Below are 15,279 nucleotides of genomic sequence, written 5' to 3'. Positions count from 1 at the left end.
AAAATAAAAGTTTTTGTTTACATAATATATGTGTGTGTATTGTGTATATTTATTATGTATATATAAATACACACACATATAGCATATATTTTGAAAATATGTACATGTATTTACATGTATATATTTATATTCATAAAATGTATATTATATATAAATATATTTAATATATAAAAGTAACATATTTTTCTTAAATATATACATTAACTGAAAATGTAGTGTTTACTATTGTCATTTTGCATTATTGACACACTATTTTCCTATTTAATACTGTAAAGTTGCTTTGACACAATCTGTATTGTTAAAAGCGCTATATAAATAAAGGTGACTTGACTTTGATTGACATGCATGTGTGTGTATGTATATATACTTAATAAATATACACAGTACATACACATATATTATGTAAACAAAAACTTTTATTTTGGATGCGATTAATCGCGATTAATCGTTTGACAGCACTAATAAATAAATATATATATATATATATATTCATACAGTATACAGTATATATATATACAGTACATTATGATATAATCCTTGATGATATACACATGAAATACATAAAATTCAATCAATTTATTCAATTGTTAGGGTTATGTAGTTACCCATAATTGTATAAAATAAATCAACTGCAAAAAAAAAAATTTATGTACCTATAAATATAGCCTAATATAGCCCAAATGTGGCCCATATGGGACCCACAAATAAGCAATAATGGGCAACCTAACTGGAGCCCACAACTTTATCCAAGCTGGGGCCCACATTCAGCCCATCAAAGTGCCCACTCTGAGCCCATGCCCAGTTGATGCCCATATAGCCCAGATAAATCCCATGTGGGGCCCACATGAACATGTTGGCTGGGATGGTAATAGGTTTCGAATATCTAATGACACAAATGTTACAAAAAAATCTAGGATGTGATTTCATAGCTAGTTTATACTTTTTATTATGCACATAAATGGACCGAGGTGAACATATTTAGACAGGTTGTGAACCCTGTTTGGTTTTTAGACAGTTGAATGTAACTCTCCAAAAAGTCCAGTACAAATATTACTGCCATTTAACAATTCGATTCGACCTTTGTGACCAAAGAGGTGTGGACTTTGAAGTCTGATGCCCATATAGCCCAGATAAATCCCATGTGGGGCCCACATGAACATGTTGGCTGGGATGGTAATAGGTTTCGAATATCTAATGACACAAATGTTACAAAAAAATCTAGGATGTGATTTCATAGCTAGTTTATACTTTTTATTATGCACATAAATGGACCGAGGTGAACATATTTAGACAGGTTGTGAACCCTGTTTGGTTTTTAGACAGTTGAATGTAACTCTCTAAAAAGTCCAGTACAAATATTACTGCCATTTAACAATTCGATTCGACCTTTGTGGCCAAAGAGGTGTGGACTTTGAAGTCTGACACAGTCATTGTCAACACCTGACCTCATTTAATTTAGCCAGAGGATTCAAGTTAGGCAAGATAGTCAAATAATACATCAAAAAGGAGATGGAAAGCTAAATTGAGTGCTTTGCATTATTGGATGCAATATTCCACACAGTAAGCTCTTGTGTGCTGTTCATTTTGGCATATGTAGGTCAGGCTGATATTCTATGCATAACATTTGCATACTGTGCACAGTATACATACTAAATACTGCAGCAGTAGTAGAGTGGTATATGACAGTGTGCTATTTCAACTTCAAAAAATGTATACTGTGTACATTAAGCATGTTTTCTGCATATACAGAATAGATTCAGTGGATGCCCTACTACGTTTTCAAAATGAGCAGAATAAAAGAGCTTAATGTGTGAAATATTGTATCCCACAATGCATCAACTTGACCTTCTATTTCCAGTGTAATGGATGAAACTAAAGTAGTATCAACTGCATTCATTATTTGACGGGACTAAGATATTTTTATACAAAATTGCATTTAAATGAAAAACAAACAATTGGAATTAAGCGAAAAAGGTCATGTGACAACAATGCATACTACAGTCTGAAGCGCTTATTCTGGAAAGCCATATTTTTTTCCACTATTTTATAGGTATTTATTTCATAATTATGTTGATGTTTATATTGAATGAAGAATTTGAACACTAAAATTCTAAAGTGACATAAAAACGCATAAAAACCAGATGGACCATACATTATATTACATTTATTTTATATCGCTAACACACACACAACAAAACATATACAAAAGGATCATTCCCGCATCAATGATCGGTTCAAACCTCACATATGCAATGTTTTGCATTTAAACACATTTAAAAAGTTGGAAAAACATTCAAGAACACAGACTGACCAAAAACAAACACACAAATGCCATCAAACCAGATCCTTTTGCATCTTTGTATGCAAAACTGCAGAAATCATTTCACAACCAACCACAGAGATCAAACAGGCCAAAGATCACTTTTACTGATTTCTATGCAAATTACGAAAACCGAGTGGGAATTTCCGAGCAGGATCACAACAATAAATCACCGCAGGGTAGAAGATAATGAGATGGGCGGTGAGGAGACATTTACTGGGTGGATCTTTCTTCTGTTAATGAGAGGGACTGAAATGGATGCATGAAGATGCTGGATGTAGATATGAAATAGTATGATGGCAAAAACACCTGGATTCAAAGCCAAGGTGCGTCAAGGCACGATGTGTGAAGTTCAGTGCTGATTTTGGTCAAAGCACCTAAAGCCTTGCTGGTTGCATAACATTTTTTCCGATTTTTTTCTCTCAGAATTGAAGGTAATAATATCGGAAGAGTGTTAAAATTGAATCTTGTTTGTGTCTGCTGGTGTGAGAAAAAAAGATTTCAGAGCTCAAACACAATAGAGGTAGACGACATTCTCTCTCGGCTGTTATTAATACTCTTGTAGAGGAAACACTCTCTGATGATTACCAGTTATCAATTACAGAATTAGATGATCCATAACGGTGCAAATTTTGAATTCCAGGCATTCGATTCACCAACACATCAAGAAAATGTTACACTGTATAAAATGCTTACATTATGGCAAGCTATGATATGCACACACTGAATCTTTTTGGTGTATTTAATGGGCATTGTACTTGGCATAAACAAAGTTTATTAGCTTACATTATGAATACAGGTGACCTTATGCGAGTCACTTGAGCAAAAAGAGACACGATGACACTCCCATGATGTGCACCGAGAGGAAGTTCAAGCACAATGGAAGACTGAATCCAAGCAGCAATTATAAGTAAATAAATAAAACATCTACAATACACGATCTAGAATAGGTTCACACAAGGTGAGAAGTAAATACTATGGAAATGTTATGGAGCTGGTTATCGATTTACTATATGTTCATAAGGAGTTACACAATACATAATGCAATGAGCATACTGGGACATTGCGTTTCGTTTTGGTGATGCTGTCACAAGCTCTTTGTGCTGGTTATACCCTGGATTACATTTCAGCAAAGAATAGGCAGCATTTCCAGCATATTCAGAATACATATTTTCAATAAAAAACAAAACCCTGTCTTCTGCAAGCACCCAGCGAGCGACTGCTCAACAAGAAATAAGACTTTTCTGAATTCAGAGGGGTGAAGCATCAAACAAATGTCTATAAACTCATCAACGCAAGTTTAACATGATTTACTGTAAACCTCATTACGAAATGATATGCTTCTCCCTTTATAAAAAAGATCTTATAAAATTTCCAATGTTGATTAAATCAGGAAAAAAAAAAAATACTATGTAGAATATTACACAATAAATAATAATTCTTAATTATATGTCCTATAGAAAGAGTCTGCTGTAAAACTAAATGCCAGCAAACGTAATTATGGCACAGCTTGTTTTCATTAAAGAATAAAAGTCAAGCGTTTTAGATTGTGATATGGAACGAGTCATGTATCCAGCTGTCTTTGGATGTCCCGTTTTTAGGAGATGTATCGTTTCCATCTGGCGTTTCGGCTGGTGTCATACCGGACTCAGTATAATATTCCTCATCTTCGTCGAAATAACCGTTCTCCATCCCGTAGGGTCCATCCGCACTGGACACAGCGGAGAAGTCCTGGCAGCTGCCCTTGTACTCCTGGATGGACTCGTGAAGAGACCAGAAATGTCTATAAACTCATCAACGCAAGTTTAACATGATTTACTGTAAACCTCATTACGAAATGATATGCTTCTCCCTTTATAAAAAAGATCTTATAAAATTTCCAATGTTGATTAAATCAGGGGAAAAAAAACAAATACTATGTAGAATATTATACAATAAATAATATGTCCTATAGAAAGAGTCTGCTGTAAAACTAAATGCCAGCAAACTAAATTATGGCACAGCTTGTTTTCATTAAAGAATAAAAGTCAAGCGTTTTAGATTGTGATATGGAACGAGTCATGTATCCAGCTGTCTTTGGATGTCCCGTTTTTAGGAGATGTATCGTTTCCATCTGGCGTTTCGGCTGGTGTCATACCGGACTCAGTATAATATTCCTCATCTTCGTCGAAATAACCGTTCTCCATCCCGTAGGGTCCATCCGCACTGGACACAGCGGAGAGGTCCTGGCAGCTGCCCTTGTACTCCTGGATGGACTCGTGAAGAGACCAGAGCTGACAGAGCAGGGACATGTCCTGCTGCCGCAAACCCACCTGCGCAAACAAACTCGAATGAGTGCTTATGGAAACATCAAAGGGACAACACATTGCACGCTAGAACAAAAGTGACTCAAAAACAAACATTTACTTTGAAATCGATCTGTGGCGTTTACTCACATAATGCATATTCTGTGTTTGCATTCCAAACCTTATGTTCTTCAGGTTTAGCTTTGTTCTGATATTGTAATGATTTGAACCTTTCCCAGTGATGGTTCAAGTGTTACAGCAAAAGGTAATTCACAAATAAACTAAAAAATAGACCCAAACAGAACCTGTTGTTTTTAAATGTTTACACAATCATAATAAGTTAGAAACGTAGGAACCCTGCATTTTTGTTCATCACAGGTGCATTTAGAACATTCAAATGTAAAAATTTTTGGTCAACACTTAGTAGTCCTGAACAGTAGAGCCGAACACTCATATCGAACATTTTTGTGGATCACGGTCACGTTCAAAAAACCTTAAGCGATCATTTGTGGCCATCGCAGGCACGTTTCGAATGGATGAACCGAACACTGGAATCGAACATACGAAGCGAACATTTTTGTTCGTCACCCGCACAATCGGAATATTTGAATCGAACACTGTTGAGAATCACAGAAGTGTTCTAAATATTCAAATTAAAATTAAAAAAAATTGAAGATCGGGTTCACTTTCAAAACATTCAAAAAATAAATAAAAATTTGTATCACCGGTAGGTTACGAATTTGCAAACTGAACATTTTTGTTCATCACAGGTGAGCCTGAACAAAAATGACAAACCGAACATTGTTTGATTCGCAGATTAAGGGAGTATTAAAGCATTCAAATTAAACATTTAGAATAACAGTCACGTTCAAAAAAATCCCAAGTGAACATTTTTGGGCACCACAGACTCAGGGGCGTGTCTAGAGCATTTTAAATGGGGGGGGGCAGTCGGGGGGCCGGTGCCACCCCTGGCCACCACGTAGACAGGCCCCTGCACAGACTAGCTCTTAACAGTATAATCTAACATTTTGGGCATCAAAAAACATCCGAAATCAGACATTTTGGGCATTACAGACATTTTTGTTCATCACTGGCACAATTGAAACATTCTAACGTTAATCGAACAATGTTGCAGGATCAAAGGAAACAAAAAAACAAACAAATTAATTAATTGGGCATGATGAGCGCAATCAGAGCATTTTGTTGGGAATCACATGGGTGTTGTAAACATTCAAAACGAACATTTTCCAGGATAACGGTCACCTTCAAATAATTCGAAGCGAACATTTTTGGCCATTACAGACGAGTTGCGAACATTCGAATCGATCAATCTGGGCATCACAGGCGCGTTCAATTCTTGTTCCTTCCGAACTTTCGAATTGATTCGCGTTACAAAAATGTTCTATTCGTGACTACGCTGCCCAAGCATGTTGACTAGGCAGGAAGGTTACTAGACTTTAAAACACAGGCACTGTGTTAAATGAACGCCTGCAGTCGGGAGTAGGCTACAGCTGTTGCTTACTATTCTGTACCCTTACCATCTCTTTTCTGAGCAAAGCAAGGGCGGCATCCAGGTTTGCTGGTTTATTCGCCAGCAGATTGTCCGTGTTATTCCTTCCTCGGCTCAAGTCGTCCTGAATCATGGTCTTCTTCACATACATCCTCTCCATCTCTCTCCACGAGCCGCCGCTGGAGTTGAGCAGTCCGCTCAGGCTCTTGGGCAGCGGCGGCAGACCCTCAATACAGGCCAGCACACCGCCCGCTGCTCCATTCCCAACCTTACCATTCATACTAACATTCACAAATAGCACGCTCTGCTTACAGACGAGTGTACAGTAACGGCATGTGATAATTTTCTTTAAGACCTTTACACCCTGACGTCGAAAACCCCATGTAACAGCCACCGCTCCGAACAACACTATAATCTGAGGCTGGAACTCAACTCGCACTTCCTGTCGCTTTAAAGAGACCCAGAGCGGGCTGGGCGCGGCCGCCAGTGACGGACAGCGAGCTCATTGAATATTCATGAGAATTAAGTTCTGAATTAATCTTTTCTTCTCATCAAAATGCAGCCAGAGCTATTGTGTGGAAACCTACATTTTCATCACATGTATGACATTATTTGGTCTTGCTACTGACCTTTTTGAAAAAAAGAAAAAAGAAAAAAATTATAATTAGGAAAAAATTAATTATAATAAAATAAAAAAATATCAACGTAATAAATATAAATAAAATAAATAGCACAAATGAATGAATAATTAAATATATACATAAATAAAATACCAAAGATTTTTCAATTTTTTTAAATGAACTTATTATTTGGATTTGCTACTGACCTGTTTGAAAAAACAAAGAAACAGTAATTTTAGAAAAATAAAATAAAAAGTAAAATAACACATAAATGAATGAATGAATCCCAAATATTTTTGCAATCTGTACTCAAAAACTGTTAAAAATATATACTTATAGTCATTTTTAAAATGTAGAAAATATTGTTTGTTTTTGGTACTGGTCTGTTTAAAAAAAAAGGAAGAAAAAAAACAATTGTGAGAAAAACAAAATTATAATAAAAAGGAAAATAGATACATAAAAGATGAATGAATGAATAAAGATAAATTAAATAAATAAAAATAGATTTTGCAATGTTTTTACATTTTTAAAAAAAAATATGTACTTATAAACATTAAATATATTCATTTTATGAAGTGCTAAAAAACATACTTTTATAAATACAAATGTGTTGCATTTATGTTGTTATATTGTAATTTAGCATTGGTGTTTTGATTACTGGGTTAAATCCAGATCACAGTCCTCTAACGGCAGCTCAGACTTTGGCTTGGGGAGCACATGGGCAGGAAATGGCCAGATGAATTGACTCAGGGTGAGGTCAGGGCCGGAATCCCCACACGGAACAAAGGTGTCAGCAGCGGGCAGATGGTGAGCACGAGCAGCCACGGATCCGCCCTCTGACACACACACACACACACACACCCAGCTGCAGCTGGACACAAAACACTGACATGAGGCCAGTACAAAGACAGCATGAGCGCACGCACACACACACACACCACACACCCACACACACACACACACACCACACACCCACACACACACACACACACCACACACCCACACACACACACACACACCACACACCCACACACACACACACACACCACACACCCACACACACACACACACACCACACACCCACACACACACACACACACCACACACCCACACACACACACACACACCACACACCCACACACACACACACACACCACACACCCACACACACACACACACACCACACACCCACACACACACACACACACCACACACCCACACACACACACACACACCACACACCCACACACACACACACACACCACACACCCACACACACACACACACACCACACACCCACACACACACACACACACACACAAACACACAAACACACCACACACACACAAAGACAGAGCTGCTAAACTTCACGGCCTCCTTTACTATCCAAACAGCTACATACACACAATGAACACAACAAATGAAATCCAGTGTGGCTGAAACTGTTATCTTATCTGTGTTGGATACTCTTGAGAACAGTGGATAAAGATCTGACCATGAGGACATTCTGTCATGACAATATAGATCCAAACAATTCACTTTTTACTGGCTCTTGTGTCATTCTTCTGTTCTGTACTGTGTTAACACAAGACATGCATTATGATGAATGGTATGACATGACTACGATATTCTGCTTGGGTAAATTTGGCTTAAATCCATTTACAATGTTTTCATGCTGTATAATGGATCAAATATTAAATAATTTTCAGTTTTCAATCATCCTCCAGGAAGTGAAATAACTTTTGCTGGGAAAATAACAGTATAGACAGCTACGTGCAATATTTTTGTGGTTTGTGTCACTCTAAAACCTTCAGTCCTGTTTGATAAAATGACACAAATCAGTACGATAATACACATTTCCGAAGAAGAAATGAACACCATTAGTCAGTCAGTGCTTAATCTTTAAAAACTTGAGCTCTTATTTCACTCCTGTTAATTTATTTACACAATGACATGAAATTTAGCTTGACCACAGCATATATTGTAAGGAGCCGTTCATACAGTACGCGTTTTTATATTCCACTACGCTGCTTTTCCATTGTGTTTCCATGTAAACACATGGACGTGTTAGACTCAAGTCTCTTGCAGCATCTTGCGTATAAAAGAGTTCAACCTTGTCTTTTTCAGTTTATTACTACCGCATTTTACTTTCTTATTGTTTTATGTAAACATGTGCTTTTACTATTGTTGTCGTGTCTATTTGCAGCATCTCACGCATGACAGCATTTTAAAAAATATGGTAGTCAAGTTAAAATGAACTTAACTTCGTCTCGAGACAATTCGAAGTGAACATTGTTGGGCTAGTTGCGAACATTCGAATCAAACTATTTGGGCATCAAAGACATGTTCAAAACTTTTGATATATGAACATTAAGTTCCTTCCGAACTTCCAAACATGTGCTTTGACCATTGCTCTTGCATCTTTCGCGGTGTCTTAAGCACAGCATTTTAAAAACATGGTGCTCAAGTTAAAATAAGTTCTACTTTTTAATATCACGCCATTCTTGAGATAAACCATTCAAAGTGAACATTTTTGGCCATTATACAGACTAGTTGCAAACATTCTAATCAAACAATTTTGGCATCACAGTTATTTTCAAAACTTTCGATATGAACATTAAGTTCCTTCTAAACTTTCGAATCAATTTGACCAATTTTTTTTTTCCCAACACATTGTGTGAATGGCCCCTAAGTCTACTTTATTCTGTAAAAAATACTGTCTTAAAATTACAAACAAGCATATTCATTTTTAAAATATTACCAGAATTACCCATATGTAAAACTCGATTAAAATAAATACTTAAACGTTTTCACAATTTTTCCCCAACTAGAGTGTTTCAAAAAGACAAAGGGATACTGAAATACATAATTGAACATTTATTTCAACAAAGTTAATTACAACAGTTTATAGGCAACATGAGTCCAAAATAAATCAGGCACAGTTTTGAATTTTAAAAACACGATAGAAAATCCACTTAACAAAATCAACATACAAACATTTAGAACCACTTAATTAACTTCTTAAATTTATGTTAAAACAGAGTATCAATATAAAACCATTTGAAAACAAAACGTCTGCCCCTAAATTGGCCAACAATAAATTGTGCAAAGTTTTCACTCCCAACAGAGAATGATGCATTAACAGACAGCACGGTTTGCCTTGAGAACCTGTAGTGCATGTTAAAACGACACGCATACATTACAAATGACATCCCCGACGCCTGCAGCATGTCAAACACTAAACAAATCAATGCGTCCTGCCTCTTTTTACGTAAATCAACGTTATGCGCACGGGCCTTTGAGTGAACCACGCCAAAGCGTGTGAACTCGTCATCAGGCATTGTTTCCTTCAAAGGTGGGTCGCTGGTTTTGAAACAACAATACTCGTGACTTGACAATATATCATGACTATTATTACATCAGAAGGTTTTAACCTGTACACCCGATATTCACTTCTGGGTGGGGTTAATTTTTGAATGCGCGCATTCCTCTAGGGCACAAAGTAGATGTGAAATTATTATGCAGAAGGTGGCACAAGCTCCGCCCCCCCACTCATGGGCCAACCTGCCAGAGCTGTTATTGATGACACCGAGATGAAAGCGACCTTGCAAAGCCTGATCCGGCAGAAAGCTAAGCACATCTAAATCCCACAGCGGACAGCCAATGCGTGCGAAATTCAGTACTGCTGATTCGACATGAACCGCGGACATCAACCCACAAAAGGACAGTGAGTGACGCCTCTTTAAACCACTCGCTCAATTTCAACTAAGCTGTCAATCACGAACAACATTCTTCCCATGATGCAAAAACGAGGTAGAATAAGTCAGTAAGCGCAAAAGCAAATATGGCGCGCTTTGTAGACTTAAATGACTTATAAATTTATTTTAAGAACTGTCGCTTATAGCTATTGCATTGGAATGAAAATATCTCACTACTATGACATAAAACAATATTTAATATTTCTATTTGAAGCTATACCTGAGCTATGGAATATCACAGTAAAACACCTCTCCTAGCTTTATTAAAGCCCTATGGCCTGTACTTCCTCTCAGAGATTATGACAGACAGGAATCCAGATGTTCATTAATTGTGGACTCTGGGACTTTGATGTGGCAGACGGGGCAGTGGACGGTGATCAGGATTGGAGGATTGTTTGCTTGCTCATCCCTGACTAGCAGAATGCCAGAATCCACCTCCTCTCTCTGCTGCACTGTGGACGTGGAGGACTTGCCATTTGTCTGCTGGAAGTAATCAAAGATATGTTCAGATTTATGGTCGTCCCATGATCTCTTCTTGGCTCCTGAAGGCGTCGTCCCTGATGTCCTGGGGCTGCCGATGCTCCTAGGGCTCGGAAAGTTGGATTCAGGCTTTTCGGAGCCTTCAAAGTGCTTGGAACCGGACCCTGAAGGAACTGAAGCATGTGAACTTTGGGGACCGCCAGTGTTTCGGAATCCTGAGCTTGAAGCATCTGATCCTAGTTTTTGGTTACTTCCGAAGAGCTTCGAAAAGTAACCCGGTGTTCCAGTTGCAGACTTTTGGGGGCTTCCCAAAGTTTTCGACTGTGAATCTTGGGATTTCGACGTTTGAGCACTGCTGCCGAAATATTTGGAGAGATGCGACTCTGGCTTTGGCACTGTGGCACTGTATGAGTGATGGTTACTGATCAGGCTAGTTTGCCCTTCTAAGGCACTAGATGAAGATGGTCCCTTACATTTAGCAGGGTTTGCTGTTGAGGCATCTGCGGCAGGCTTGGAGGAACCAGCAGCACTGACTGCTCTCTCTGGAGATTTGAGGACTATGGCCTGGAAGAGATCTCGTACCGACCTCTGCTTGCCTTTTAAGTCATTGACTTTGGAAATTCTCACAGGCGAGCCGTCGACGTTGACGAAGGCATTAGTGTTACTAACAGACTTTCTGCGGGGAACATTCGATGCACCTGAGCTGACTCTTTTGAACGAGTTTGCCTCGCTGGGCTGCAGTCTTGGAAGGAGCGGCGAGTCAGGAGGAGAGGTGAGAGGTTCGGGTTGTGCTTTAGGAGGACTCTGACTCTGCTTGTTCGTGGAAGTCCCTCCAAGAACAAACCCTCTCCCATTGAATGGAATGACATTTCTGATGTCTTGTGAGCCAGAGCCTGCAACACAATACATATTGATATAATTCAGTCATTTGAAGCTAAAGTTAGATTTTCTAGAAAATCGTACAATGTGGGGCTATCAAAACATTGCTCTTTGTTTGTTTGATCAACTCCATATTGCAACACTGGCTCAACCAATGGAATTAGTTTGGGGTGGGATCTGTTTGTTTGACCAATGGCAGAGAAGTTTTGTGTTCATGAAACCTTAAGGTGCGTTCACCACTTTGCACAATCCATAATTATTGCTTGTAAACTCTGAATTTTCCGAGAGCTGCCACTTGTACCACCTGACCTCTGCAACATCATATGGAAAAACTTACAATGGCAGCGGCTCCAAACGTAAAATGTAGTTAAGCGATCAACGAAGGGACAATACAATACAGTTTAATTTAGCTAGTACAGAAATGCGAAATGAATAGTCTTATGTCCCATTAAAAATTTTTTTTTTTATTCAAGTTTATTAAGAATAATGTTTGTTGTTGTTATATTGCAGTTTTGTCTGATTACTGAAATTGCACAATTATTGCACATTGCTAGCACAGAGCACCATACAGCACCGAACGGTATACTAGTAATAATGGAAAAAAAACAACATGGCGTGAATGTAGCATTATTTAAATCTATTCTGAAATATATTCGAAAAATTCACTGTTATACGGTAGGTGGCGCTATTGCACATTTTCTGAAAGTGTTTTACATTTCTGGATCGAAACAGGGCGAAGAAGCAGATACAAGTGATAGCAATCAACCCAGGAAGTGGTATCCACCTTATTTTTCAATGCGGAAGTAAGCCGTTTTCTGTGAGTGTACGAGACTTCCGCTTCATTAGCCACAGTAGGGAAATAACCAGAAGAATAACAAAGTGCAATAAATGGTAAAACTGTTTGTGTTACAACCCAGTGTGTTTATAATTAAGACAATACATTAAAATAATATGGTAAGAAACACATTCAATTTACAAACGGCCGTGGCCGCTCGTTTGGTAAAAATTAATGTGGATAAGACTGTGCAAGTTTTGGGGGTGTTGATAGACTCGATCTACTCCATCTATGTTTTCGGAATCTATGATTCCGGTCCAGTTGTAGTCTTTGACAAAAAATGCAATTTTCTCGGCTTTTAATTGTTCAAAATGCCGCTCTTTTTGCGGATGCTCTGTTCTTTCTTTTGACACATTGCATGTTCAGATATTCATGCGACAAATATTCATGAAAATTTTGTGAAAATGATCAAAAATGCTGGCAGTGGTTGGCAACATTTTTAAAAACACTGGTGGGAAAAGAGATAATAATGTGGGAATATCGACTGGATCACCTGTTGTACTACTTGGAGGCTTTGAATTCTTGGAGCTCTCATAGGAAGGATTCTTGTCTTTCTTTTTATCACTTTTGCCTGTTTTCCCATAATTCTCTGGCTCTTTGATTTTGGTGTATGTTCCACCGCAGGTCCTCTGGTGCTCAGCCCACCAGGGGTCTCTGGCCGAGGGAGGTCTGTTCATCGCACGCTTTACATATCCAAAGAACGGTCTGTGATTCTGACAGGGTCCATTACAGCGCCACCAGTGCTGCCTGTACACGTCCACCTCATCGTGAAAGGAGTGATATATCTGTGATCACAGAAATTGGTGTCATTCATATTTTCGAGGTTAAACTCGAACCGCTTGTTAAGTCATGACGTTTCCAGGTCCAAACATCTACTCCATTTCAACTGAGAATACGATCTCAACAGCTGTTTATGAGCCCTATTTAGTTATAGCACATCTTTAAGCTAAGTGTTTAAAAACTCATGAGGTGTATCCCAAATCGCGTACTTATGCACTATTCTCTGATGTTTTGTAGTATAAATAGTGCAAGTAGTGCGTTCACACTGAAAATTCCAAAAAGAAAAAGTGCACTTTAAATACTCGGATGATGCACTTAAATAACCGAAAAAACGAAGTGTGGAATGTTGGACACTTCATGCACTCAACTGTCGCAGCTTTAATTACGTTGCGAAGGGGGAGGGGCTATCAGACTCTGAATGACAAAATAACCTCATGTAATTCATACACTACATGGTTGAGTACATAGTGCATAAGTACATAGTGTATGAGTGCATAGAGTATAGTGCGTCATTTGGGACGCAGCTATGCTCTACGCTACAGTCTTCAGGTTTATGGTGTCCCAGTCACCAATATTTTAATGATTCATAAAAGATTACTCACTGTCTGGCCAACAGATTTCGGTATGGAAGTAAAGGTTAGGATCATGATTTTTCGGTGGTGCTACAACACACTGTTAGTATTTATTAGCACCACTTGTGTTTGCTTTTGGGATATGATAGAGCATTTGGACCCTGGGAACGGTGACGTCAAACTGGATATGGTTTAATACTGAATATCGGAATCGCATCTTACAGTGATGTTGGTGCCACTTGCTTGGTTGATTCTGTTCATGTGATTGCAGAACTCTGGACCATGGCCATCTCGATCTCTGTTGTTTTGAGTCACAAAGAGAAGAGCGTGGATCATCTCATGAAGAAGAGTCTGAGGAAAGAAACAGTGACATTAAAATCAAGATGCAGCTGATCAAAAAATACATTTAAGGTACATAATCTGACAGAAATTCAAAAACATAATAAAAGTAAATGAGAATTTTAATTTTCCTCACATAAAGCAGAAAGAAAAAATATGCTTAAGAGATGGACCAAGTTATTACATTTTAATGATAGATTACAAAAACAAAAAACTTTTTTTATTTAGAATAAGGTGTAGTGTTGTGTGAACAGTGTTGAATTGAGCACAATATGACTAAAACATGTATTAACCTTGTAAAGCCTGACATATAAAATAATATCCTGAAAAATCCTTTTTTTTTTTTTAAATAGAAGAGTTTATTGAACCTTCAAACCTTCATGTTGTCAAAAACGGTTGCATATGTTTGATGTTTTGTATCATATTTGATACTTTTATGGTCTATATAATTTTATTTAGTGAGAATATAGTGCTCATACCCTGATAAAAAACACTTTTATTCCGAAGCCAAAACTGGGCAAAAATATGCAATTTAGTGCAAAAGTTATTTATATGGCCAAAAAAGTAAAATGAAAATCCAATAGCTTGTAATGTAAATCAATGACATATTTATTACAGTATTACAGAATATTTATATAAAATACATACAGGCCTATTGTAAATATCATTTGTCACTCGATATTAGTGGTCGACCGATATATCGCCAAGGCCGATATATCGGCCGATATTTGGCATTTTTCAAATATCGGCATCGGCCGATAAGTTTTTCTGTTTGGCCGATGCGTTTGAGGCGGGACTTTTATTTTGACGGCGCTGAGTGCGGCAGCGCTTGAACACACAGTGCTCACATTCTCCCTGTTCGCTGTCATCGTTCAGTTCTGTCTAATATGGATAGAAGTCT

The 15,279-nt window shown here is 38.0% G+C and overlaps 2 protein-coding genes across 2 annotated transcripts in view; both read right to left on the bottom strand.

Moving 5' to 3' along the window:
- Positions 1-2,153: 2,153 nt before the first annotated feature.
- On the bottom strand, positions 2,154-6,559 carry LOC107727345 (protein FAM89A-like). The gene is made up of 3 exons (XM_016537187.1): positions 6,144-6,559; positions 4,589-4,632; positions 2,154-4,094 (listed from the first exon to the last, which is right to left on the bottom strand). The coding sequence occupies exons 1-3, from the start codon at positions 6,393-6,395 to the stop codon at positions 3,863-3,865; spliced, it is 528 nt and encodes a 175-aa protein (XP_016392673.1). The 5' UTR covers positions 6,396-6,559; the 3' UTR covers positions 2,154-3,862.
- Positions 6,560-9,699: 3,140 nt separating this feature from the next.
- LOC107727344 (sprT-like domain-containing protein Spartan) overlaps positions 9,700-15,279 on the bottom strand; it is an 8,931-nt gene continuing 3,351 nt past the window's right edge. The window contains exons 3-5 of the mRNA XM_016537186.1: positions 14,262-14,390; positions 13,181-13,472; positions 9,700-11,866 (exon numbers count right to left, since the gene is read on the bottom strand). Of these exons, the coding sequence (XP_016392672.1) occupies positions 10,791-11,866; positions 13,181-13,472; positions 14,262-14,390 (1,497 nt within the window). The 3' untranslated portion in view covers positions 9,700-10,790. The remainder of the gene's footprint in view (positions 11,867-13,180; positions 13,473-14,261; positions 14,391-15,279) is intronic.

This window comes from Sinocyclocheilus rhinocerous, unplaced genomic scaffold (genome assembly GCF_001515625.1).
Source record: "Sinocyclocheilus rhinocerous isolate Xijiao unplaced genomic scaffold, SAMN03320098_v1.1 scaffold156, whole genome shotgun sequence".
Lineage (NCBI taxonomy): Eukaryota > Metazoa > Chordata > Actinopteri > Cypriniformes > Cyprinidae > Sinocyclocheilus > Sinocyclocheilus rhinocerous.
This window is presented reverse-complemented; position numbering and strand designations above follow the sequence as displayed.